Source organism: Neoarius graeffei, chromosome 9 (assembly GCF_027579695.1).
Source record: "Neoarius graeffei isolate fNeoGra1 chromosome 9, fNeoGra1.pri, whole genome shotgun sequence".
Taxonomy (NCBI): Eukaryota; Metazoa; Chordata; class Actinopteri; order Siluriformes; family Ariidae; genus Neoarius; species Neoarius graeffei.
Window position 1 is genome coordinate 36,814,933 of NC_083577.1, and position 27,400 is coordinate 36,842,332.

The 27,400-nt window shown below is 39.1% G+C and overlaps 1 protein-coding gene across 1 annotated transcript; it reads left to right on the forward strand.

Annotated features, from left to right (window-relative positions):
• The first annotated feature begins 1,270 nt into the window (after positions 1–1,270).
• Positions 1,271–26,310, forward strand: si:dkey-100n23.5. Its single transcript, XM_060929413.1, has 13 exons — positions 1,271–1,464; positions 9,118–9,170; positions 9,270–9,324; positions 12,274–12,330; positions 13,388–13,448; positions 14,512–14,599; positions 16,105–16,194; positions 16,503–16,541; positions 21,778–21,856; positions 22,274–22,321; positions 24,296–24,378; positions 25,542–25,683; positions 25,759–26,310. Exons 1-13 carry the CDS (start codon positions 1,366–1,368, stop codon positions 25,915–25,917), a joined length of 1,053 nt encoding a protein of 350 aa, XP_060785396.1. The 5' UTR covers positions 1,271–1,365; the 3' UTR covers positions 25,918–26,310.
• The last annotated feature ends 1,090 nt before the right edge of the window (positions 26,311–27,400 follow it).

The following is a 27,400-nucleotide window of genomic DNA, read 5'->3' on the forward strand; positions in this document are numbered from 1 at the left end:
ATAAAGTTAATGTTTTGGAATGGCCAAGTCAAAGTCCTGACCTTAATCCAATGGAAATGTTGTGGAAGGACCTGAAGCGAGCAGTTCATGTGAGGAAACCCACCAATATCCCAGAGTTGAAGCTGTTCTGTATGGAGGAATGGGCTAAAATTCCTCCAAGCCGGTGTGCAGGACTGATCAACAGTTACCGCAAACGTTTAGTTGCAGTTATTGCTGCACAAGGGGGTCACACCAGATACTGAAAGCAAAGGTTCACATACTTTTGCCACTCACAGATATGTAATATTGGATAATTTTCCTCAATAAATAAATGACCAAGTATAATATTTTTTGTCTCATTTGTTTAACTGGGTTCTTTTTATCTACTTTTAGGACTTGTGTGAAAATCTGATGATGTTTTAGGTCATATTTATGCAGAAATATAGAAAATTCTAAAGGGTTCACAAACTTTCAAGCATCACTGTAAGTGAGGAGAGAAAAACAAAATGGCGGCGAGTGTTGCTCAACCAACCGAGGACAAAATAAAAACTCTACTCGAAAACAAAACATTTAATGAAAGTATTTGATGGGAAGATGCATTTTTTTATTTTTTTTCCAAGCATTATTATTATTATTATTATTATTATTATTATTATTATACCATTTTTCACAAGTTGCTTCTGTCATTGTGCTTACATTCTAAGCGGAAATTATTTTGTCGGACGTTTTGTATAAAGATTTTATTTATCGAATTTACAAAAAATTAAAATAAAAATGCTCTGTTTCTCAAAATCCAGTGAATGTGGACAGAATAAAACAATTATTCCACTCACACCTCATCAGCTATGCATGACTCGATTTTGTAGATAAACTGTTTATTAGCTAATAGGAATAACAGTGCTAATTTGTACAGGCTGCCAGTGTTTATTAGCCTAGTCAGAGTTTTTATTGGTCCTTAGATGAAACTAATTATTCTGTCATCTTAATGTGTTGTTTAGAAAAACCCGAGAGAGGTATTGTTTTGTAAACTTGTGCATCCATGACGAAACAATAAACTTTAAATAGGCACAGAGTACAAAGAGGAGGCAACAACAAATTGACAATTTCGTCTGGTTTTTAAATGTGTAAAAAAAATATAACTGTACTAAAATATAAAATGATATAATTGTTCAACTAAATTAGTCAAATTCAAAATGTTTTAGGAATATCAGGTCTGAATCACTTCCTTAGTATCTCCGCCATCGGATTAAAGCGTTTCGTGTTGTTTGTCCCTCTCTGCACACCGTAGTAACTCATCAATGTGGCTGGTCGCGAGCTCACATGATGTCATGCCTGAATGTAGATATTAACCGAGAGCTAAACGGCTAACTGATAGACTGAATAAGTATGGAAAATGTGAAAACTAGACGTTCAGTTGAAACCGACAAGAACAGCAGCAGCTCCCGCTGTACTTTCTTCAGTGCAGACTCAAGTGACTATCGATGTGTGAGTAACTGAGATGAGATGAGGGCCTGGATGGATGGATGGATGGATGGATGGTCGGTTAGTCAGTTAGCTAGCTGTCCTGAGCTGGATAAACATTAGCTAAATGTGCAGTACGCTGCCACCAGTGTTGGTCGTATCCAGTATATTTTCAGACGTAATGCAGCGAGCTGAAACAGTAACAGCAAGCAGAACGAGAATGTAAATGTGTTACCCTGTCCACACTAGGGATTTCGTACCGCAACACCTGTCCACACTAGCAACTATACCGGTACTGTAGCGGTATAACTGTATCGGTACGAAACCCACAAATGTATGGGTTTCGTACCGGTACAGTATCGGTACTGTAGCGCTTCGCTGTAGTGTGGACAGATGAAGCGGCTCTGTATCGATACAAATATAATGCGCATGCGCAAAGTCACACACCTCAATCGATGTCTTCGCTGAATAAAATAGTGAAGAACGGAGATTCGTTTGTTTCTTTCTCAGCTGCTTCGCGCGTTTTATACGATTCGACTGAATAAATGGCCACCAGAAATACAGACTGTACACTGACAACAAAAAGCACACACACGTTGTTTCATCCGTACGGAAGCCAAGAGAGGCCCTTCATATAATCCTTTTTTTAATTCACCTTGTTATCCCGAGATAACGACATAATTAATTCAGGATCTCGAGAAAACAACACAACTAATTCGAGATCTCGAGAAAACAAAACCGTTATTTTGAGATCTCGAGAAAACAAAACAATTATTTCATGATCTCGAGTAAACAGCTGAGAAATGGTTCATTCAGGTGCGCCAAGAGACTTGTGATATGCTGACTTTGGGGCTATTTCTCATTCTGTATAGACGCAACTTTGGTCATTAGAATGTCTGGAATAATCGATCACCTAATAAGGCAATATTTTGATCAGGGGTTGACACAGGGAGAGATTGCATTAAGTCTTTTAATAAGGGATAATTTCAAAATTAGTCCGCGGCACCTCCGCAGAAGACTGGCCCGGCTTTGTCTCTACCGACGGAGATACGGTGATCCAGCTGAGATCAGGAAATTTTGTTTTCTCGAGATCTCGAAATAACGGATGCCAGAAGGAAGTTACTCGGTAACCACAGAAACGCAAACGTTTCTCGCTAGTGTGGACAGATGCACTAAACTGTACCGGTATACTTTGTATCGATACAGTTATACCACTTTCGTACCGGTATAAGTGTGAACACAGCAATACTGTAGCTAGAGAGAGAGCAGAAAGAATCAGCTCTTAATGGTGAGTTGAGCCAAATGAGTCGACTCCCTGTAAAGAACCGGAAGTGACGCCAGAGTATGTTGCGCTATCGGAAAGTCCAGAAGCGCGCGCTCTCTCTCTCTCTCTGTGGTTTTAATTTTAGTGTTGACTAAACTTTTAAACTCAACTTCAGTTTCACTTAAAACCTAAGTTTAATTTTGTAGCTGTAAATTCCTGTCAGGATTAATAAAGTACAACCCCAATTTAAAAAAAAAAAAAGTTGGGATCACTGTGTGAAACATGAATAAAAACAGAATGCGATAATTTGCAAATCATAGAAACCCTGTATTTCACTGAAAATAGTACAAAGACAACATGTCAAATGTTGAAACAGGTTTTTTTTTTTTTTAATATGCTCATTTTGGGGCGGCACGGTGGTGTAGTGGTTAGCGCTGTCGCCTCACAGCAAGAAGGTCCTGGGTTCGAGCCCCGTGGCCGGCGAGGGCCTCTCTGTGTGGAGTTTGCATGTTCTCCCCGTGTCCGCGTGGGTTTCCTCCGGGTGCTCCGGTTTCCCCCACAGTCCAAAGACATGCAGGTTAGGTTAACTGGTGACTCTAAATTGACCGTAGGTGTGAATGTGAGTGTGAATGGTTGTCTGTGTCTATGTGTCAGCCCTGTGATGACCTGGCGACTTGTCCAGGGTGTACCCCGCCTTTCGCCCGTAGTCAGCTGGGATAGGCTCCAGCTTGCCTGCGACCCTGTAGAAGGATAAAGCGGCTAGAGATAATGAGATGAGATGCTCATTTTGAATTTAATGTCAACAGCAGGTTTCAGAAAAGTTGGCAAGGTGACTTTGGTCACAAAATTAATATACTTGTCATTGTCAAAAAACTGTTTGATATATCATTTTGAAGCTAAAAGATTTCTCTATCTAGTGATACCATTTATATATGTTGTCAAAATATATTGTATTTTATGCCAAAGAATACATCCAATGGTGGAATGGCACTTTAAAAGTAGAGGTGATGCAACACAGTGGTAAACATGCCCCTGTCCCAACTTTTTTTTTTTAAATGTGTTGCTGACAACAAATTCAAAATGAGCATATGTTTTTCATAAAACAATAAAATTTCTCAGTATCTACATTTCATATGTTGTCTTTGTACTATTTTCAGTGTAAATATAGCATTTCCATGATTTTGCAAATGATCACATTCTGTTTTTATTTACAGTTTACACAGAGTCCCAGCTTTTTTTTTTATGGAATCGAGATTGTATCTATCTATTTCCCTTTCCAAAATAGCAGAATATTTTTAAATCCTCTTTGAAGAGAAAAAGAAATGCCGAAACAGGGAGGAATAAAGATGTTGATAATGATTTATTTCAAGAGTAACACTTTATACACTACCAAGTTCATCATGGCAGACACCGACACTCAGAATTAATTCCAGTTTATACTTTAATCAGAGTTTAAGACCTTTAATTAAGCATGCAAGTGGTGAGACAGAACTTGAATTCAAATAATAGGTAAGCAAATCCTTGATTAGCTCTACAGTGTGTTCTAATAACATTCTTGCTGGTGCCACCCACCATTCGTCTTCTTTCTTTAACTGTTCATTGGGCTGTATAGAGTGGAATAAAATGTTTATTTCCTTGTGGGAAAGCTTGCAATAAAACAAGTGAGAATAGCATCCCAAAAATCAACACAAGCTCAAACTCGACATGATTTAGATAACAGCTGAGACACCAGTATGTGAAAATGTCTGCTGAATAATTGCCCTGTATAGCTGGCAAACGCCACTCCTCAGCAGAAGCTGTCCATGAACTTGTCTTTCAGCATTTTTACTGCTTGAGAGGGAGCGAGGGCACATTCCATCACCTCTTCTGTGTTTTCTTTATCATTTCATAATTGTTTTCTGTATTGAACTGAAAAAGGATATGGTAGAGATGATTTGTGGAGCCAGTCGGGAGCTGTTGCGTGTTTAATGTTGGTGATACGGAGTACCATACAATATAAGTGCTATCACTTACATGAATATATAAAAGTTAGTACATGAATAACGCCTACTGAGTCAACAACCATGAGATACATGATGGTTACAAATTAACACCGGTCCTCCCATAGCTACTTCTAAACATGGTCCGCTTCCTGTATTAAACAAGACATTCGTCATCATAATTATACATAATCCTCATCATAATATTTCATAATGGTGTTTTTCCACATGTACAGTAACTGGAGGAGAACTGATATTAAGTTAACCTTGAGATGCTGGCAGCATTCACAAAAACATAATAGCTTCTTACACACAGAGAGAATGCTTTCTTTCATTCTTATAGCTTAATTCTTTTTCGAGAACGGACAGAAAAGCATGACACACAGTGTTGTACTATAATTAATTATAAACAAGTTCATATAAAGCTTTTTACCACACCAATTGAACAGAAACAAGCGAACATGGTTAAAGAGCAGAAATTTACAAAATCGTAATCGCTCAAAATGAGAACACACGATCTCACATGTACCAGGTGTTAAAACGGCACAATTTTTTTTAGACAATTATGTATTATTACATCTTGTAGTTACACTGTAAAAAAATATTTTTTTTTTTAGAATAAAATGATGCATTTGGACCAGTATGATCATTTAAAGGTATCCTCCAGCGGATGACTTCTCAAACTTATTTAAAGTAAAAGTAGTTGCAGATTTCAAAAATCAAATCTTCATTTTCGAAGTCCAGATAGTGTTTGAGTTTTCTTTAAAATGTCAGATGGGCTTCCTGTGGTGGTGACATATGCGATGATGTTGGGTAGTGGTCGCTTCAAGCAACTCAACTGTTTATATTCTCTGTTTACATCGTAGTTTTGTTAGTTTTAAGCCAGTATCTCACTGGGCTGCGACAAATTGCGAACGTCATTCGCGAGAGAATTTCAGAAGTGTCTTGAAACATTCGCGGGGCTTCTCAAGAGTCGCAAAGTGTCGCTCTTTTGTCGCTGAAATTTTGAACATGTTCAAAAAACTCGTGTGACAAAATTTCTCTCAAAATGGCTGCAAATGTGTTGGTGTCGCCGCAAAGCTGTCGCGAACCCTTCTCAAGTCAGTTTCCGTGAGGCTTCCTCTACTTCCCTGCCTGCCGAGGGAAAGCCGGGCTGCAGCAGCCTGCGACTAGTTGGAGACACAACAATTGCGGTAAAATATGCAGTTTGATTCCAAGTGAAAATTGTTGCTAATTCGCATATTTTATCGCAATTGTTGTGTCTTCAACTAGTCGTGGGCTGTCACAGCCCAGTGAGATAATACCCTTACAAGTATTTTACCAAATTTATCAGTTTTTAAATAAGTATGCCTCATTGTGTAGCATGTAAATGTCACAATGATGCTAAAAAGAAAGCACAAGCTGGAACTAGACCGCATTTCCTCAGAGAAAATGCAGTGTGCGCTTGATCAGACAGAAACTGGATCAGACATGAGACTTCACGCTAAAAATCTGTTTTACATGATCTACAGATTGTGCGTATGGTTGCGTGCTCTAAAATCTCGGTTTAAAATGGCACAACTCGCGACACGACACTTCATTGTCTAAAATCTGTTTTAAACCATGCCACACACTCTCTTGGTTAATCTACCCAGTATCATATTTAAAAAAAAAAAAAAAAGATTTTGCAGTACAAAGTTTCGTATCTGAACCGGTTTCTGTCGGTGACACTTTGCCACACACACTTTCTGTAGATCTTGTGATAAAAGATTTTGCAGCGTGAGGTCTCATGCCTGATCCAGTTTCTGTCGGTGATGCTCCGTTCCAGCTGATCAAGCACACGTTGCATTTTCTCTGCGGAAATGCAGTCTAGTTCCAGCTTGTGCTTTCTCTTTAGCATCATTGTGGCATTTATATGCTACACAGTGAGGCATACTTGTATTAAAAACTGATAAATTTGGTAAAATACTAGTAAAACCAGCAAAACTATGATGTAAACAGAGAATATAAACAGCTGAGTTGCTCCAAGCGACCACGACCTGATGTCATCACGTACATCACCACCGCAGGAAGCCCATCTGATATTTTAAAGAGAATTCATTTTTCTCAGACACTACTTGCACTGCAAAAAATGGCCTTTCAAAAATAAGAAATAAAAGATTAAAACAAAGCATATTTGCTTGAATCAGGTGAAAAAAAAAATCTGCCAATGGAACTAGTCAAATTTGACTTGGTAAGATTTCTTAAAGTAAGATGAAAAATCTAACCTGTTTTTAGATGAAATAATTCCAAAATAAGATTGGGGAACTTATTATGCGAGATCTGATTAACTCAAAATAGTTCTTATAACAAGATCGTCCTTCTTACATTTAGCCATTCAAGTCGTTTTTATTTATTTCATTTTAAGGGTATTTCACTTAAATTCATGACAAAGTCTTAGCAGTAAAAACTGAATTTAAGATAAATATACTAATATTAGGATTGTTAAATTCTACAACTAAGCATTGCTAGCTTAAAAGATTCTCCTTTTGTGACCTGTAATTAGTAAAATACTCTAGATATGAGACCAGAGACTATCTTGAATCAAGTTGACGACACGTGTAGCATTGCAACAAGTGTATTTTTTTTTTTTTTCCCCCCCATTTCAACATTAAAACATCTCTTAAGATTCCACTTCCCCAGGACCTCAGGCACCAAAAAAAAAAAAAACTACGCATTTTGACTTAGTGCTTACACAACGCCAAAGCAACAGTGCATTTTGGGGGCACTGACTATTCATGTGTACGAGGGGTTTACAAGATCAGGCACAAAAAAACCAACCAAACAACAACAAAAAAAAAAACACTGAACTTAACTCACAGCATTCCAAAAAGACCTCACTTATGGCCCTTTTCCACTACCCTTTTTCAGCTCGCTTCAGCCCGACACGGCTCGCGTTTCGACTACCAAAGAACAGCACGACTCGGCTCGCTTCAGCCCTGCTTAGCCCCTAAAACTCGCATGGTTTTGGAGTGGGGCTGAAGCGAGCCAAAGCGAGCCGAGTGAGGCTAGGGGCGTGAGCAGACACTCCCCTGTGCACTGATTGGTGAGGAGGAGTGTCCTCACATGCCCACACACGCCCCGCGAGCACGCTGGGATCTGTAAACACCGTAAACCCGGAAGAAGAAGAATTACGAGAATTTCTGAAGCCTTATGCGCCTCGCCTCATCTATACGCTCTTGCCAGTATCTGTTGGCGTTGTCGGTGACAACAAGCCACAGAACCAAGACCAGCAACACTAACGACTCCATGTCCTCCATGTTTATTGTTTACTATTCGGGTCGTGAGACTACCGCTTAAAAGATCACTGATGTCACTGTTTGCGCTGCTTAACGACATCACGTGACGTCCACCCACTTTCGCTAACTCCACCCAATGTGTCCACCCACTTCCAGCCAGCACGGTTCAGCGCGGTTGTAGTCGAAATGCAACTCCAACAGCCCCGCTCAGCTCGACTCAGCCCGACTCAGCACGGCACGGCTCAGCCCGACTCAGCCGCGTTTGTAGTGGAAAAGCGGCATAAAACGCCCTCCACTCACTCATAGCCTTTTTGAAGGCACTTGTCTGGTCTAGAGTCTGTACCGTACAGCATCTAGAAGGAGCTCACTCTGAATGACTGAGAAAACAGTCGCAGTAAACTTAGGATCTGTAAGGTGGAGTTGAATTGTAATGAAAGATTCAAAGATTTCAGTAAAGTTCATTTATTCCCAAAACAAGCATACTTTTTCTTGAAACAAGATGAACCGCATTTGACAATGTCCAAAATGTACTTACTTGTTTTAAAAAAAAAAACTTGTTTTATTTTCAGAGGTGCTCCAAATAAGACTTTTTTTTTTTTTTTCAAGACATTTTGTCTATACAAGATTTTCAAGATGGACTGTCTAAAAACTAGCCTTTCTAGCTCAATGAGGTTTTGCTTGTTGGGCAGTTATGTCTTATAATAAGGGTGGTTAGATGTTTTGACTTGAAAATAGACAAACGTCCTAAGATTTTTATTTTTTGCAGTGCGGTCTCTGAAAATGAAGATTTGATTTTTGAGATCTGTAGCTACTTTTACTTACAATAAGTTTGAGAATAAATCCGCTGGAGGATCTTTTTAAGTGCGTGTTCATAGTTCTGTACTTTAGCCTAATTGGTATTTTGGGGAAAATATTTACAATAGTGTCAGACTGTGTTGTATCAAAAGACCTTACTGTACTTTTACTTTGGTGTGGTAGATTCCCCCCCAAAGAATGCATGCTGGACAGCTGTTGGTTTGAAAACTAAACCATGTTGTCTGTGAAGTGACTTTAAACCTAAAGGGCTGAATGGAGGTTAGGTTCAGTGACTGAGTCTCCAGATGGAAACCCATTTCATGTTGGTGGCAATTGATTGTAGGTTTTGTTTTTATGTTTTTATTTATTTATTTCCTCATAGGATGTGATTCTTACAGTGAAGAGAGCCACCGGGGCGTTTTCTCTGGTCGCATGGTAGCTAGCATATTCTATTCTTCTTGTTTAGTATATTTGTTTTGAGAGCTGTGATTGTGATTTTGCTGTCAGTGCTAATGTAATTTCTTCCCTTCGCAGCCTTTTTATGTTGTTTGTGATATGGCTGCTGCGCCGATACAACTCCTTGGCTCAGGTAGCATGCACATATTTCCACAGTACACACCCAGACATCTAATGTTGTTACTAAATACGCATTCACAGTCCTTTAGGGTCCTGTAAACATAGGATAGAAATGAGGTTGATATTTGGACTAGCCTGTTTCTGTACTGTACGGAATATTATATAATAATTGATGTAATTAGTAAGGAATTATTTAAAATGGTGACAAGTCATTGGTTTAGTGTAGAAAATGTATAGTCCTTTCCGAAAGTATTGGAATGGCAAGGCCAATTCTTGTTTTTGCTGTATACTGAAAACATTTCGGTTTGAGATCAAAAGAAGAAAATGAGACGATGGATCAGAATTTAAGCTTTCATTTCCTGCTGCTTAAATCTAGAGGTGTTAAACAACTTTAGAACATGGCACTGTGTGTTTCAGACTGCCCAATTTTTAGGTAAGCAAAAAGTATAGGAATAGGATCAGATTCGAAATCAGAATTTATTGTATAAATACAATGAAATTAAAAGCTAACCTTACATGCGCACCGCCATCTTGTTCCGCCACATCCACCATCATAAAGTCTTAAAGTAAATGACACTTATGACCCATGTGGACCCGTGTGTGTGTGCACGCTCTTAATAAAACCATTGGGAAAAGTCACGTGACTGAGCAGATACGGATTTTTGAATCCGGTCTGAAAAAAGACGTGTGCGACCCCGGACCCGTTTCCCTCGCTTCTGCCACTTTCATTTTGCTTTGAATTGTTACTTTGAGCGACACAACTGAGCACAGTGAAGGTGAATTTTATGAACCAGATGATTTCAGATGCAGACCTAATTGAACAAGCTGAAGAAAATGGGGGGGAGGTACTTTCGAGCAAAGAAATTCACTTGTTTATACAAATACAACAATAAGTGTTTTTTTTTTTTTTAAACAAAGTACGACATGAAAGTTTTCAAAAGATTTCTTGCTGAAGTTTAAGGAGGAAAGACACAAGTCGTCCCCTCTAAGGAGCTAGTCAGCTTGCTATGTAGTTTCTATATGAGTGATTCCACGCTTATGGGTACTGAAATGGGGACATGAACTTATTCACCTAAACCCATTTCTTTTTTTACCATCAGGTCACAAAACATGTAATCTTTAATGAATGATATGTTAAAAGATAACTTTAATTTTCTGAGATGTAATAAAAACATATTTATATGCCAAAGTCAAGCCTATGAGTTCCAAAATGATGTCTGTTCCATTACTTCTGTTACGATTGTCCATCTCGCGTCTGTTACAAATTAATTACAATCTAGCTATATACCATGTTAATCTTATTGAAAGAATGTGTATGTTTATTCTACTACACATGTTTATTAATTATATTTGCTAAAACATCACCTTCCAATGTTTCAAAAAGTAATTCTACATTGTTAAAATTGAGAATATATATGTCCACAACACTTCTGTTACGTTCTGACTTTGGCATATAAATATGTTTTTATTACATCTCAGAAAATTAAAGTTATCTTTTAACACATCATTCATTAAAGATTACATGTTTTGTGACCTGATGGTAAAAAAAGAAATGGTTTTAGGTGAATTTTTAAAAATAAGTTCATGTCCCCATTTCAGTACCCATAAGCGTGGAATCACTCATATACAAATGAAGAAAAAAGGAAATTTAGACTATGAACCTGACACTTTGTCTTCCGGGTTTGCTGTCAATCAAATAATTGATTGGTTCGTTTTTCACACACTGTTGTTCATTGTTTTTCCATGACCTTGAGCCAAATATTTTAGTGCATAGTGTTTTGGTTGCGTATCCCTTACTTGTAATCACTAGTCAAGCAGGTGACCTCACCAAACTGTTGCATTCTTCTTTTGTGATGCTTTTCCAGGCTTCTACTGCAGCTTCTTTCAGTGTTGTGTGTGGTTTTTTCTTTTTTTTTTTTTTTTGCGGTTTCTCCCCTCAGTCTCCTCTTTAGGAGGTGAAATGCTGCTCAGTTAGGTTAAAATAGTTTGGTGATTATTTTGGCCAGTCTAAAACCTTAAACACCCCTAGTGAAGTCCTAAAGGGGTGTTTAGTGTTTAAGGTTGTTGTGTTGCCAGTGTGATTTGGGTCGTTGTCTTGCTGCATGATGAAGTATCTCCCAATTACATTGGATGCATTTCTCTGCAAATTGGCAAACAGAATGTTTTTGAAGCAGAATAAACTTCTGAATTTATTCAGCTGCTATCAACATGAGTTAGTCCCATCAAAAGTTTCCTTGAGCAACCTGTTCGACATGTAGTTGTTAGTATGCCGGTGGTTTTTCTTTTTCAGGACATTCCAAATTGTTGTTTTTGGCTTTGCCCAATGCTTGTACAATGTAACTGATCAATTTTTTCCCCTTTTATTTCTCAGCTTCAAACTCTCTTGCTTTTTTTTTTTTTTTTTCCCCATAGACAGCTCTCTCGTCTTCATGTTAGTTTATCCAACATGTGTAACAAACGCAGTCCTCATGAGACTAAAAATTCCAGGGCTCAAACCAAGACGTTCAGAGCTATTAATAGTTTAAACTATCAGTCTACCAGGAGACAGCTGGGCAACAAGAAACACCTGCCAGTCACAGGATCCAGTATTTTTTGGTCGCTTGATAAATGGGTGCATAGAAACAAAGTGCCATGTTCTAAATTTTTTACATATCTAGATGTAACTTATTATTTGAAAATGCAAGCTCTGTGTGTGTGTGTATAAAATAACAATTGGCCATGGCGTTCCAATACTTTTGGAGGGCCTATGTGTAGAATTATATATTTTGAATACTCTTTGCACAGACGGCATGTTTTTAGTAAGGTTGTATGTATATGTTTTCATAGGCCAAATTGAACAGAATAATCCTGGCAGATTTAGAAAACTTTCTAACATTTGAGTTATTTTTCAATGAGTGATTTATGAAGAAGGAAATTCAAATGCTGTCCGTGTTCTCCAGTCAGTGTTCTGTTCTGTTCTCAGAAAATGATTGTCAGCCTCACAGTAGCGGCGTTCTTTGACAGTGTTGCGTATGTCATGGTGAGTCACTCAAGTGATGGTTGAAAGTGCACGTGTGTGTAAGAAAGGTAAAGAAAGCGCAAAAGAGTTGGGATTTCGGGGAATTTTCCTCTTTTTCAATTATTACGTTGTTAAATTATTCTTTAAGCAATTAACACAGGCCTAATTAGAATGAAGAAAGTACAAAGTTATAAGTCATAAAGTAACAACCAAAGAATTCCACATAATCTTTAGCACACTTATTTCACTAAATCTTACTCTATGTACATTTAATGTGAGATATATATATATATATATATATATATATATATATATATATATATATAATGAGTGATTCCACGCTTATGGGTACTGAAATGGGGACATGAACTTATTTTTAAAAATTCACCTAAAGCCATTTCTTTTTTTTACCATCAGGTCACAAAACATGTAATCTTTAATGAATGATATGTTAAAAGATAACTTTAATTTTCTGAGATGTAATAAAAACATATTTATATGCCAAAGTCAGAATGTAACAGAAGTGTTGTGGACATATATATTCTCAATTTTGACAATGTAGAATTACTTTTTGAAACATAGGAAGGTGATGTTTTAGCAAATATAATTAATAAACATGTGTAGTAGAATAAACATACACATTCTTTCAATAAGATTAACATGGTATATAGCGAGATTGTAATTAATTTGTAACAGACGCGAGATGGACAATCGTAACAGAAGTAATGTAACAGACATCATTTTGGAACTCATAGGCTTGACTTTGGCATATAAATATGTTTTTATTACATCTCAGAAAATTAAAGTTATCTTTTAACATATCATTCATTAAAGATTACATGTTTTGTGACCTGATGGTAAAAAAAGAAATGGTTTTAGGTGAATTTTTAAAAATAAGTTCATGTCCCCATTTCAGTACCCATAAGCATGGAATCACTAATATATATATATATATATATATATATATATATATATATATATATATATATATATATATATATATATAATAATTTTTTTTATTTATTTATTTTAAATGGAGTCAAACTACATTTTTATGTTAAATATCCCCCCTTTACAGGGAGAGTCTCATCCAGAGGGGGCTCTGTGTGATTTCCAAGCCTGGTGGTTAACATATTTTGGTGAGTTTGTGTATATGGTCAGAAATGATCTTTATTTATTTACCTTTCAGTCATCAGAGATCTGTATTTGCCATGTGTATATGGCCCATTCTAAAATTATGGGTACAAGTATTTCAAGTCTTGACCTTGTTAGTCGTCGTCAACTCTTTTATCGTTAAACTGGGTGATCCATTAACAGACTTGATGGCAACAGAGTTGACCTTTTCCACCACTTTGTGTCTTCACTCCCCATGCTAACCTCAAACTAGCTACCACATGGCATGTCTAAAAACAGAATTTTATGGATTTTAATCACATTGTTTTTAAAAAAAAATTGAGTGGAAGATTCACTCCAATATCACAATAACAGATTTGACGAAGAATTAATCTACTGTTGGTGTATCGTCAACATTTTGTTCAGATTAATGAGAGAAGAAACAGAACATATTTCACTGCCTTTCTGAAGTTTCCACCAGAGGAAGTGACCTCTCTCGATGCAGGTGTTATGCGAATTATTAAGTCTTTGTGAATTTTATGCGGTTTATAGCAGAGTTAACGGAGTTGACAAGAACATTGGGGCCGATTTAAAAAAAAAAAAAAAATTTTTATATATATATATATATATATATAATTTTTTTTTTTTTTTTATGACTGAAATTTCACATAATACAGAAAATAGATTTTCTATGCAATTGCTTTTATAACAGTGAATAGTATAAGACCCCAAAAAACAGGTTTTTAGACTGATTCACTTCATGTTTATTCAAGTTGAATGGATAAATCAGTAGTCGAAGAGGGCCAATAATGTGTGTGTGTGTGTGTGGGGGGGTCATTTAGTTAATGTTTTATGGATAAATTGGGTATAAAACGTACATCAGGCATTGCTATTGGTGAAAGTTTGTCATAATTTGCATTATTGTTCAAACTGATTCAATAAAGATTTCTTTTGTGGGAAATAACAAAAGGTTTATCTCCGAGACACGAAATGTTCCCTGAATTCTAGAATGATCCATGTGTTTGCGTGCCTGCATGCCTGCATTGCTATGGGTGTATATAGTAAGTGTGTTATGGTTGTGTGTTACAGACTGGAGTGCTCTGGCATGGGTGTGTCTGATCACTCTGAATCTTTACCTGAATCTGGTCAGAGAGATCAGAACTGAACATTATGAGATGTAAGGAACAACTGCACAGGATTGCACCTCTTTACTTATGTATATACTTTTGGATCTGTAGTACCAGTCAAAAGTTTGGACACACCTTTGAATTGTTTTGTTTTTTCTTTTCTTTATTTATTAAAAGACACTTCAAGTCTTCAAGTAATGATGGATGTCGTTTCTCTTTACTTAGTTGAGCGGTTCTTGACATATGGTGTGTATTCTACAGTTGTGGAATAGGGCTATTTACCGTATGCCTAGCTCATCCGGCTGAGAGGCGATGAGCTTATGCCATCGTGTGTCGTCCACGTTTCACGAAAATCGCTGCTTCTCTCAATTCTTCACTGATTATTTTTAAAAATTATTTTTGGTAGGAAGGGAGGTCTGCCTGGGGTGCATATGGCTTCTCCCCAAATTTGCATAATTGCAATTAATAATGAAGATATGGAGTAATTAATCCCTAACGAGCAGTTTCCACACATCACTTCACCGATTTTGATTCTCATCTCATTATCTCTAGCCGCTTTATCCTTCTACAGGGTCGCAGGCAAGCTGGAGCCTATCCCAGCTGACTACGGGCGAAAGGCGGGGTACACCCTGGACAAGTCGCCAGGTCATCACAGGGCTGACACATAGACACAGACAACCATTCACACTCACATTCACACCTACGCTCAATTTAGAGCCACCAGTTAACCTAACCTGCATGTCTTTGGACTGTGGGGGAAACCGGAGCACCCGGAGGAAACCCACGCGGACACGGGGAGAACATGCAAATTCCACACAGAAAGGCCCTCGCCGGCCACGGGGCTCGAACCCGGACCTTCTTGCTGTGAGGCGACGGTGCTAACCACTACACCACCGTGCCGCCCCGATTTTGATTCTTTCTGGTATAAAGGTAGGGGTACCTAGAGTGCATATAACATTTAACCAGATTTGCTTAAGTGCAATTATTAATGAAGTTATGGACTAATGAAGCCTTAATGAGCAGTTTAACAAAAATAGTTTCTTTTTGGTCAATTCCTCGCCGTTTTGGATTCTTTCTGGCAAATATTTGAGCTGGACTGGTTGAGAGTAGAACTGTCCAAGGTGGCCCAGTTTAGATCGTTCTTTCTGGACCAGACAGGGCCGGCATGAGCTACGCCGTCATTGACGGTCTCATTATTTACTGTTTGATCTCAAACGCATTAAGAAGGCTAGAAATTGCACTAATTAACTTTTGATGAGGCACACCTGTTAATTGAAAAGCATTCCAGGTGACTCCTTCATGAAGCTGGTTAAGATAATGGCAGTAGTGTGCAAAGTGTCAAGGTAAATTATGGTTATTTGAAGAATCTAAAATATGAAACACTTTGTGTGTGTGCCGTATAATTCCAAATATGTTCCATATGCCATTTCATAGCTTTGATGTCTTCAGTATCGTTCTACATTGTAGAAAATACAGGAAAACCTATGAATGAGTAGGGGTGTCCAAACTTTTGACTTGTACTGTACGTTGCAATGACCTAATGTTTGTCTTTCAGACCATACCATGTTGTAGCATGGGGGATCCCTCTTCTTATGTCCATTCTCCCCTTGATGAAAGGATACTATGGTCCAGCTGGAGCCTGGTGGTGAGTTATTAATGATTGAGGCAGTGGTAGCTCAGATTTGGTACTACTGCTCGAGAGCCACTATCGGTCCCTTGAACAAAAACCTTAACCATGAACTGCTCTGGTATATACCTGGTTTGGATTCTGCCCACTGATTCTGTAAATGGTAGATAAAAGCATCTACTAAATAAATGTATGTAAATGTCTGAACCATCTCTCTAACCAGCTCCACTCTAGCTGTAATATTCCAGCCAGTTTCATTCTGTTTCCCATGTTTCATCTTCCTTCTCTCTGTCTTCAAAATTCTTTTTCCCAACATCTCTGTTTAGCTGGATCATGGATGACCATGTGGCCTGGAGATTTGGCATGTAAGTAACACCTAGTTTTGGTTTGGAATCTCAGTGAGAAGTGTGTGTTCGTTTGTTTTGCGGGTCCGTCAAGGAAAATAATTGTGTCAACTTGTAGAAACTGCTCGAGTTACATCAACTGTTAGGTCGAAGGAGGCACACAGCTCAGTTGGTCGCAATGTTCGGAATTCTAGGAATTTCTTTGCTTTCTCCTGTGCTGTTTGTTTTTCTTCTTCTTTCTTTTTCTTGAGGAGATGTCAAACAAACCTATCAGTAGCATTTATCACTGCATGCCAGTGATTATCTCGGGGACAGGGCATGTAGGCACACTTGGACACTTTTTAAAAAAAAAAGAGTTCTTGGCTGTCACTCAAGGTGTTGGTTATTTTCATCAGCATTGTGGCCTGTTTTCATAGGAACAAGACATTTGACTGACATTTACAAATGCCCAACCACTGGCCATTGATTTTGCATGACATGAAGGGAAAACTGATTTGAAAATGGTGCTCTGATAACTAGATAGAACTCGCCGCCAACGGCGTCGATGGGGATGCCTCCGCCCAGTAGGCTACACGCCTTAAGTTGTGATTTGGGGATGGACATTTGACCTCACAGTAATCTTGACCTGGTGAAATTACTTGGATCAGCCTTGGAGATATTGTGTTCACAAGGTTTTCAGACAGACATTTGACCTCACAGTGACCTTGATTGTAGACCTTTTGATCTCAAAATCTAATCAGTTCATGTTTGTCCCAAACCGCACAAATGATGAAAGTTTGGTGAAATTCCTTTCATTAGCCTTTGAGATCGTGTTCACAAGGTTTCGGGACGGACGCGCACACGGACGGACGGACAACCCGAAAACAACATGCCTCCTGCGCCTTACGGTGGCGGAGGCATAAAAATGGACCCACTGCTGTAGCTTAGTCTTTCAACACAGACTTCACGGAATGCCATGAATCACACAAGCTTTCTTTCTTTCTTTCTTTCTTTCTTTATTTATTTATTTATTTATTTATTTATTTTTAATCCAGTGACTCTTTTTGCTCTGAAAAGCTCCTCACTTTCATCACGTTTAAAAGCCTGTATTCTCATCAGATAAAGATCAGTGTGCAGAATTGCATATACACAGAGGTATTCTCGATCAGCAAGATTGTAACTGGCGTGATTCTGATGTATGGCCAGCTAATTGTACTGTATACACTACAACCCTGCTATAACGAACTGTTGTACTACAAACTTTCGCTTGTAACAAACCAAGTTCATGTCCCCCGCCTTTAGTGACAGAGTCAGTCTTTAAAAAAAAAAAAGGGTGCCACATCCACGCACGTTGACGCTTGGCATGCAGGCAGTGCCATTAGGACTATTTACTACGCATCTGTTCAGGATTGGAGCAAAATCGCAGCTCAACCACAAATTAACGCCAGTGATTCCCTTAAATTTACTTTTTTTTGGGGGGGGGGGTCTGGATGAAGATGTTACCTCCAGGGCCCCTCCCTGCAGCTCCTATCACAGAGCATTTAGACTTGAACAAACAGTTAAAGGGGTCATATTTAAGTTTTGACATTTTATTTTAGAACAATTTTTATAATAGAACTCTGTTCTGTTGTTAAATAATTTTACAATTTGTTTTACAGTAGAACATCTCATCTTATTATCTGTAGCCGCTTTATCCTTCTACAGGGTCGCAGGCAAGCTGGAGCCTATCCCAGCTGACTACGGGCGAAAGGCGGGGTACACCCTGGACAAGTCGCCAGGTCATCACAGGGCTGACACATAGACACAGACAACCATTCACACTCACATTCACACCTACGGTCAATTTAGAGTCACCAGTTAACCTAACCTGCATGTCTTTGGACTGTGGGGGAAACCGGAGCACCCGGAGGAAACCCACGCGGACACGGGGAGAACATGCAAACTCCGCACAGAAAGGCCCTCGCCGGCCACGGGGCTCGAACCCGGACCTTCTTGCTGTGAGGCGACAGCGCTAACCACTACACCACCGTGCCACCCACAGTAGAACATGTCTTTGACAAATCTTTTAACAAGTATTAAGAGATTATAAATTGTTCATCTGCCATTTTACTTCTAATCGATTTATAATTCTAATTAGAAAGTCGGAGAGCTTATTTCTTTCTGTAATTTTTCACTTCACTCACCTCTCCACTGACTGCTCGTTTGAAATAACGTAAAAAAATAAGTCCTTCTCTACAAAGTGATGTCCTATTCCAACATGATCTCACTAGGAATATTCATAACATAACATCAGTTAACTTTATATAGAGTTCATCTGAAGACATCACTCACGCGGGTTTTTAATTTTTTTATTTTTAAAGGAAAAAAATATGTCCTCCATCTTTTGCCACTTGGGGTTCTGACATTGCTAACTATTATTTGAATTGAATCATTTTAAATCATTTTTGAGCGCACGAGAGGAGAGCCATACGGATAGGGAACCAGCAGCTTGAGCAGGGCATGGTCCTCGTGCCTGCATCCTCTCCTGTTCCTCCCCCCCCTTCAGACTTTAAAATGTGTGTGGGGGGAGGGACTTGTATGGATGTGTTGGGTCCCACTGGGGGGAAGTGCCCCCCTAGTGATGGTGTCTTCTGCAGGGGCCTCATTAAAGTCTATATCACGGGTAAATTCAGGAGCAAGATCAATGTAATTCTCCTATTTTATATTAAACTTTTGGTCAAATATCTGTCGCATTTTTGTGCAATTTTATTTATTTATTTTTTTTACTTTGCGCAATACCAGAAAAATTCAGTTGAAATCAAGACATTTGAGGTGAATTTGTCCGCCTCTGAAAAAACTTGGCGTTTGGATTTCCCGGCAAACATTGATTTTCGTGACGTCATGTGTGGGACGCCTCCTTCTGAATCCTACGTCAGCGCTGGTTCGTTTATGAGAAAACGACCGTATTATTTACATCCCCGGTGTTGTCTCCGTCGTCTTCACTACTTGAATCATCATCAAATCCAAACAGATGAAGCCCCAATTCTGACATCTCATTATATTCTTCATCCAAAGGTGAAGTAACATTGCGCTCAGGTGACAATTCCATATTTCAATGCAAAATCGCTAGCTGCTAAACTTGGTCTACACAGGCTGTGCACTGAAACCGTGCAAGCTCTCGCAGCCTGCTGGCGCTTTCGCAGGTGACGTCACGATTCTGGCTCCAGACTCCCTTGGGATTTTTCCAGACACGTTTTATTTTATTTTATTTTTTTCTACTGTAGACAGATGGCCTTGTGCAAAATTACCCTTCTGGATGAGTGTGTAAAGGGACATTCTCATCTCATCTCTAGCTGCTTTATCCTGTTCTACAGGGTCGCAGGCAAGCTGGAGCCTATCCCAGCTGACTACGGGCGAAAGGCGGGGTACACCCTGGATAAGTCGCCAGGTCATCACAGGGCTGACACATAGACACAGACAACCATTCACATTCACACCTACGGTCAATTTAGAGTCACCAGTTAACCTAACCTGCATGTCTTTGGACTGTGGGGGAAACCGGAGCACCCGGAGGAAACCCACGCGGACACGGGGAGAACATGCAAACTCCACACAGAAAGGCCCTCGCCGGCCACGGGGCTCGAACCCGGACCTTCTCGCTGTGAGGTGACAGCGCTAATCACTACGCCACCGTGCCGCCCGGGACATGCTTTCATATTTAAAAAAAAAAAAAACACGAAATTGGTCCAGGATATGCACTTTAAGCTTATGGGTCAGATAGCAGAAAGCTGCAGAAATTATTATCCATGAGATAATGTGTGGCATTCTGTCAGATCCATTCTGATCTTCCTGATATGCTCAGAATCTACAAGTTGGAAATATTGCCACATTGTGTTCTGTGAAGGCAAATTGGTCATAAACTTATTCTTGGCAGAACATGATAGCAATTATGATGTTGAGCTGATCCTGACCTAGAAGTTGTTCGTTTTTACAGGAAGGTCACTCAGATAAGCTCAGTAGGATTGTTAATTTTTTTTTTTTTTCCACGTTAGGCTGAACTTTATCATATGACCACTACCAACCAGGAGGGTGAAGGTGATCACTTGCTTCCTTTGAGACATGCGATGCCAGCTAGTCGCAAGTTTTTGAACTGATGCTTATGCTGTCACACAGCAGCTTAATGCATATATACTCAGCAAAAATAAAAACTTGACACTCATTATTTTTCAAGTAGTGTTTAGAAACTTTTCTTGAAAGAGTTCTTGTTGTGATTATGGTTAAATGCATTGTCAAGGGCATTACATCACACATTCATTCTACTGGTCGGGCCTACGTAGCACGTGCGAGAGCACTGCACGCTAAAATCACGTTTCCACGTGACACAAGTGACGTGACCTATTGATACACTTGCAATTGATCTCACGGTAGCAGAGTAGAGTGTCATCTCAGAAAAACAAGGTTTTATGGTTAATTATTCATTAATTTGCAATGCCACGACTGTCAAACATTCAGCGTGAACGTGCCATTGGCATGCTGGATACGGGAACATCCGTCACTGACGTTGCGAGGGTTATGGGATGCAGTCGACAGACCATCCATAATCTCCAGACACGTCTCCATCAAACTGGCACCACAGCTGACCGTAAGGAACCCTCCACAGAACTTGCAGGAGCTTGGTGCCATGTTGGTACAAATATGGCAGCGCATTCCCCAAGCTGTGTTCAGACGCATCATCCAATCCATGAGGAGACGTTGTATCGCAGTTGTAAACGCCCATGGAGGACACACCCGATATTGACATGATTTCATGAAGTTGTGACTCACAGTTTTTGATCATGGACATTGTCGTCGCATTTCCGGTGGAACCGATTCCATGACAAACATGATCTGTATGCTATAGCATCTTTAATGACAAGATAATTGAATACAATCGTTATTTCAAACCTATTTTCCAAAATGTTCAAATTATTGACTTTGAAACGAGTGTAAAGTTTTTATTTTTGTTGAGTATATATTGAGGAAAGCGTGATCTGCTCTTTTCTACCTTCATGAGCTCACAGGCACTCGTGACTTGGCTAGTGTTATGGTGATCAGAGAGAGAGAGAGAGAAAATACTATCCCTCTCACCCAGAGAGCCTGGCCGATTTTTCTCCCAGCTGTTATTCCAAATTTGTGTGTGTGTGAGGGTTTTCTTTTCATTTCCTTTTCGTGTTTGTATCTATGAAGTGTCATATACAGTACATTTTGTTAGTTGATGTTTCTTTTGTATAGCTTTTCATCCTCTTCCTTTTCTATGCAGATGGTACATCCCGCTCTTCATCCTCATCTTCCTCATGATCTGCTGTTATATACGAATAATCTGTGTGGCCAATAAGAGGGTGAGTTTAAAAGTCAAACACACAACCACCAAATGAAACCAACAGGAAGCAACAGTCGATATGATACTGGTTTGATCTCTGTTGCTTCTTTGAAACATTCCAAGGTGTTGCAGTGCTATGAACTCCATCTCTGCCATGGTTGTTAAACCTACATGCACTTCTTCTTGAGTTATTCATCTTCTGTTGTTGCACTGATGCCTGAGGGCAACATACTAGATTCTAGAATATTCTGCTTGATCAAGATTACCACATGAGCACGCACACCCATGCATGGCATTTACACTTTCATGTTTACACATGATCTCATTGTAGAGGATGTAACCTGCTTCATTATCATCAAGACACAATACATTAGACTTTTAATGTTATTTTAGAAACTTGTATGAATTTTTTTTTTTTTTTTTATTTTACTCCTAGATGCAGTCCTGGTTTGGCACCTTTAACCCAGAGAGGGAGAGGAGGAAGGTGAGTTTGTGTTGGAAGTCTAAAATAATATGGTTTTTATTATTGCTAATATATTATCATGGTTTTTCCATGGGTTGTTTCTGTAGTTGTAGCAACAGTGTTTGAGCCCACGTTCACACTAACAGTACGTTCAGACTGCAACCTGAAACGACCCATATCCGATTTGTTGTGAAATCCGATTTTTTTGTTAGGCCGTTCACATTACCAATTATATGAGACTTGTATGCGATCTCCAATATGAACGGAAAACGACCCAAAAGTGTCCCGCATGCGCAAATTGACACGTAATAAGCACATATACGTAAACAAAAAAAAGCGCACTCTTCATGTTTAATGATTTTTTTTTTTTTTTTAAATTATCTGGTTAGTGTTAAAGTGTGAGGTCTCGTGTGTGTTTTTGTTTCTGAACTGAAATGAAAACGTGTAGCCTGGTAACGAGGGTTGACTCCTAAATGTCTCTCTAATTTCTATACAAGTGCACTACATGTTACTAGGAAGTAATGGATTTTAAACTCTATATAGTGCACTCGAGCTTCAGTAGGCAGTCATTTGGGATACGGCCGCTGTATTACCAAACTCTTAATTCAGGCTTAATAATTTGCACATATTTATTTCGTCATATTAATAAACTTTTTCTACATTTTTATAAATATTTATTTAGATTGTTTATAGCCAGCTGAATTCTGCAACTTCTCTCAGCGCTGGCTCAAGGTGCATAAACACCAGTGCAGTTTGCTATGGAGATGAGGCGAGACCTGGCGATGTGGTTTTTGTGGCGGCGGCGGAACTCGCACAATAATCTGATTAACAGCAGACTAATGAGACCGAAGGTGTCAAATTACTGGAAATTTCCAGAACAATCTTATCTTGTAATACAGGATGGTTTAAGTTATAAATCAGTTATAGAAACTGTTTTCTTTAATCAGGCTAACAGATCAACATCCAGGTCCCTACCAAATCCACCATTAGCTTGATCAATTCTATAAAAGTCTATTTAAATTCTGAAAACTGTACAAATGTTGTTGTTTTCCACCAAAGAGGCGGGATTAGCCAACGCAGAATAGTGACGTTTGTCTCTTGTTGATGACGTGTAGGTCGCATAATGCGACCTGTCCGGTCAGACTGCAGTCGCATGTGAAAATATCGGATATGCATCGGAATTAGGACCACATATCCAAGCTGCCTGGGTCGCATGTGAAAAAATCGTATCTGTGTCGTTCCGATTGTCAATAACAAATCGGATACAGGTCGCATATGGGCAAAAAAATCGGATATGGGTCGTTTCAGGGTGCAGTCTGAACGTAGTCTAATAGGTGACAAAGCGACAGATATAAATAAAATATGCGTGCGCGTAACAGAGTGACAATTTCAGCAAAAGCACCACAGGCAACATTTTGTCATTAGGTTTCCCGTATTCTATGCAAATTATGTATGACCTGGTCAAGACCAAACAATTGGATTAGATGATTCCTTGGAGCAGACCTCTGGCTTGTGTGCGCTGATGCTTCTACCTGCGGTTACTCAGCATTTACTGGGAGTTGAAATAATAACCATGGCACCATCTTATTCTGTCATCTACTACGACCTCTCATTATGTGTGTATCAAGGTTGTAATAAAATAAGGCTGGAAAGAAAGTAGCAGAGATTGTGGATTTCTCTGGTAGAGTATGGAGATAGTGAAGATGGCTTCCTTTTCTAATCCAAATCTAATTTATCTACAAATAATCTACAAAGCCTAGCATGCAACATCAAACAACCAACACTAATCTGTGCGTTATTTGTTTTGCATTTAAGTACTATGGGTTATGTATTTTGGTTAGTAGAATTTCTCAGTGGAGTAATGAAAAAAGTTGGACAGTGCATAGCTGCATTCAACAACAGTCGTGGCCACAACACTTCCACAAGAAAACTACAAGTGGCTTGCTGCTTGATCATGTAAACGTAGCACGAGTCAGTTTCCATCTCTCTCTCTAGATGTCTCTAGTCGAGGAAATCCGACCTCTGAAATGGTATCCATCAGTATATCTGCTGGTCTCCATCTTCCCACTTTTAAATCGGTAAGCATGCATAAATACATGCATTGATAAGAGATTATTCTATCCACCACATTCACTGGATATGAGCAATCGTGTGCTCTGTTTGGCTATTCTACTACTAGGCTATTAGCTCATATATACCGTGAGTAGAGAAAAACAAAGTGGCGGCGCACATCAAGTCGGGTGGCACGGTGGTGTAGTGGTTAGCGCTGTCGCCTCACAGCAAGAAGGTCCGGGTTCGAGCCCCGTGGCCGGCGAGGGCCTTTCTGTGCGGAGTTTGCATGTTCTCCCCGTGTCTGCGTGGGTTTCCTCCGGGTGCTCCGGTTTCCCCCACAGTCCAAAGACATGCAGGTTAGGTTAACTGGTGACTCTAAATTGACCGTAGGTGTGAATGTGAGTGTGAATGGTTGTCTGTGTCTATGTGTCAGCCCTGTGATGACCTGGCGACTTGTCCTGGGTGTACCCCGCCTTTTGCCCATAGTCAGCTGGGATAGGCTCCAGCTTGCCTGCGACCCTGTAGAACAGGATAAAGCAGCTAGAGATGATATGAGCACATCAAGTCAGATATATCACTTTATCAAGTATTTAAAAGAAACAGAAATGGCTAAAAGAATATAGGTAAACCCCCACCCCTGAAAATATTTCCTCTTCCACACTCCAGCCCAGTCGGTGGCAGTAATGCACCTTTTAAGTTGGTTTGGCAACCACCAAAAAACCTTGAAGAAGAAGAAATGTTCTGGCAGAGCTTTTTGCTGAACCAACCGAGGATGAAATAAAAACTCTACTTGAAAACAAGGCCACCAAAAATACAAAAAAAGCAACAAAATATGGAGTGAAAGTATTTGATGGAAAGAACGTTTTTTTTTTTTTTTCTCAATAATTATAACATTTTTTCACAATTTGCTACTGTCAGTTCACCGGTTTATTTACATTCCAAGTGGAGATGAGTTTGTCAGACATTTTGTTTTATTGAATTTGCAAAAATACAAATGCTCTTTCTCAAAACCCAGTGAATGTGGATAGAATAAAACAGTTATTCCACTCAATCTTGTCGTACATGGCTTATAGCCAACTCGGCGCTACGCGTCTCATCAGCTATCAGCTCATGTACGACTCGTTTTTGTGGAATAACTGTTAAATATGCCTGATACTGCGTTATTAATGGATGTGTCGCATACCTGTAGGCTTCATAATGCTGTGTATCCTGAGGAGCCGGTGTTCTCCCTCATACTCCTACATGTGCTCAGTGCTCCTCTCCATGGCCTGGCAAATGCATTTGTTTTTAGCAAGGACACGTGGAGTCAGCTCAGCAATACGGGAATCAAAGTAAGAGAAACTCGCTCACTCACTCAAGTCTGTCTATGCTGATGCACATTAATTTTTATCGTATATATGTTCCAGCTGGCCCTTCAGTCTCGACTGTGTGACAACACCAGGATCGGCGAGTATCACCCAGCCAATGTGAGATACACAGTAGCACTCGAGTCCGAATCGGATGATGACGATAACAACGTCCTCTTCTACAGCCCTGACATGAGCTTGAAAGACAGAGGACCCTGATTGTGCGTGTGCCTGTTATTATAGCACATTAGTTCACACTCCTTGCCTTTAAAGGATGTACTGCTCTTCCATTTCTCCTATTACAGTGTTAAATAAAAATGATCTAGAAATAAATGTGTTTTTGCAATCAGAAATGACCCCTTTTCACCATTAGAAAAATATCGAAATGGTTGATTTCACTATATTATTGTCCGTCTTGTAAATGCATTTCAAGGTGAGCACTTTAACTTAATATCCTCAGTATTGATAGCTTTATTTGTTTGAGAGGTTTTTTTTTTTTTTTCCCCCAGTTTTAAAATATTTTCTGCTGTACAGTTTGTGTACTTGGACTTCTATGTTTTGGTGTTTGATTTGACCATGTTTTATTATTATTTATGAAAATGTACAGAGTGTCTGCTATATTTTTGTACTGTTTTCATATAATTTAAATTAAAAATGTTAATACATACTGATGTTTCTAGTGTATAGTTTTGCCTTTGTTGGAATGATCCCACTGCACAATGGCCTGAGGTAATGACAAGTCATTTGGATAGAGTTCAATGTGCACAAGGCACCTTCTGGATTCCAGGGTTGTGGCTTTGGATCCTGAGCTTGGGTTTCTCTTGGTGTGGAGTTCACCATGTTCTTCATATGCTTGTTCACTAAAACATGCCAGATACATGGCTGTCTCAAAATTGGTGTGAATTATTATTTTTTTTGTGAATTACTGTGTAATGCCCTGCAATTGACTAATCTTTGCCATAGTGTATCCTTGTATTGCACCTATTCAGTTTATAAGCTTCAGATCCACTATGACCAGGGTAAAGTGGTTACTGACGATGAATGATTTGTAATGTACAAGGGTAAGTCAAAAAGTTCTAAGACAGATGTTAATTTCAAAGGAATACAAAGAAGGAATTCTCCAATGGAAACCTTGCTTGCAGAAGTGTTTAGACTTAAATGGAGGATTTGTAGAGAAATAGCTTTTTTTTTTTTTTTCCATTTGTCTTAGAACTTTTTGACTTACCCTCATACATACAGTCCCAGTCAAAAGCTTGGACACGCCTTCTACTTCAGTGGTTTTTCTTTATTTTTATTACAAACCCCATTTCCAGAAAAGTTGGAATATTTTCTAAAATGCAATAAAAAACAAAAATCTGTCGTCATATAAAATCTCAGATTTTTGTTTTTATTGCCTTTTGGAAAATAGCCCAACTTTTCTGGAAATGGGGTTTGTAATTACTGTAGGACACTGCCTGTCTTAGAGTAATGATAAACTCTCGTTTCTCTTTGATTGAGTGGCTCTTGGTTTATTATGGATTACTACAGTTGTAGAACAGGGCTACTGTATCTTTTATTATTTACTGTTTGATCTCAAATGCATTAAAGCTAAGGTCTCACACAGTCTGAATCACTTCATGGTAGATGATTTTGGGCCTTCTGGGGGTCAACAGGCACGTGCTCCAGGCCCTTCTGTCAGAATATACGTATGAGAGCCAGGGAG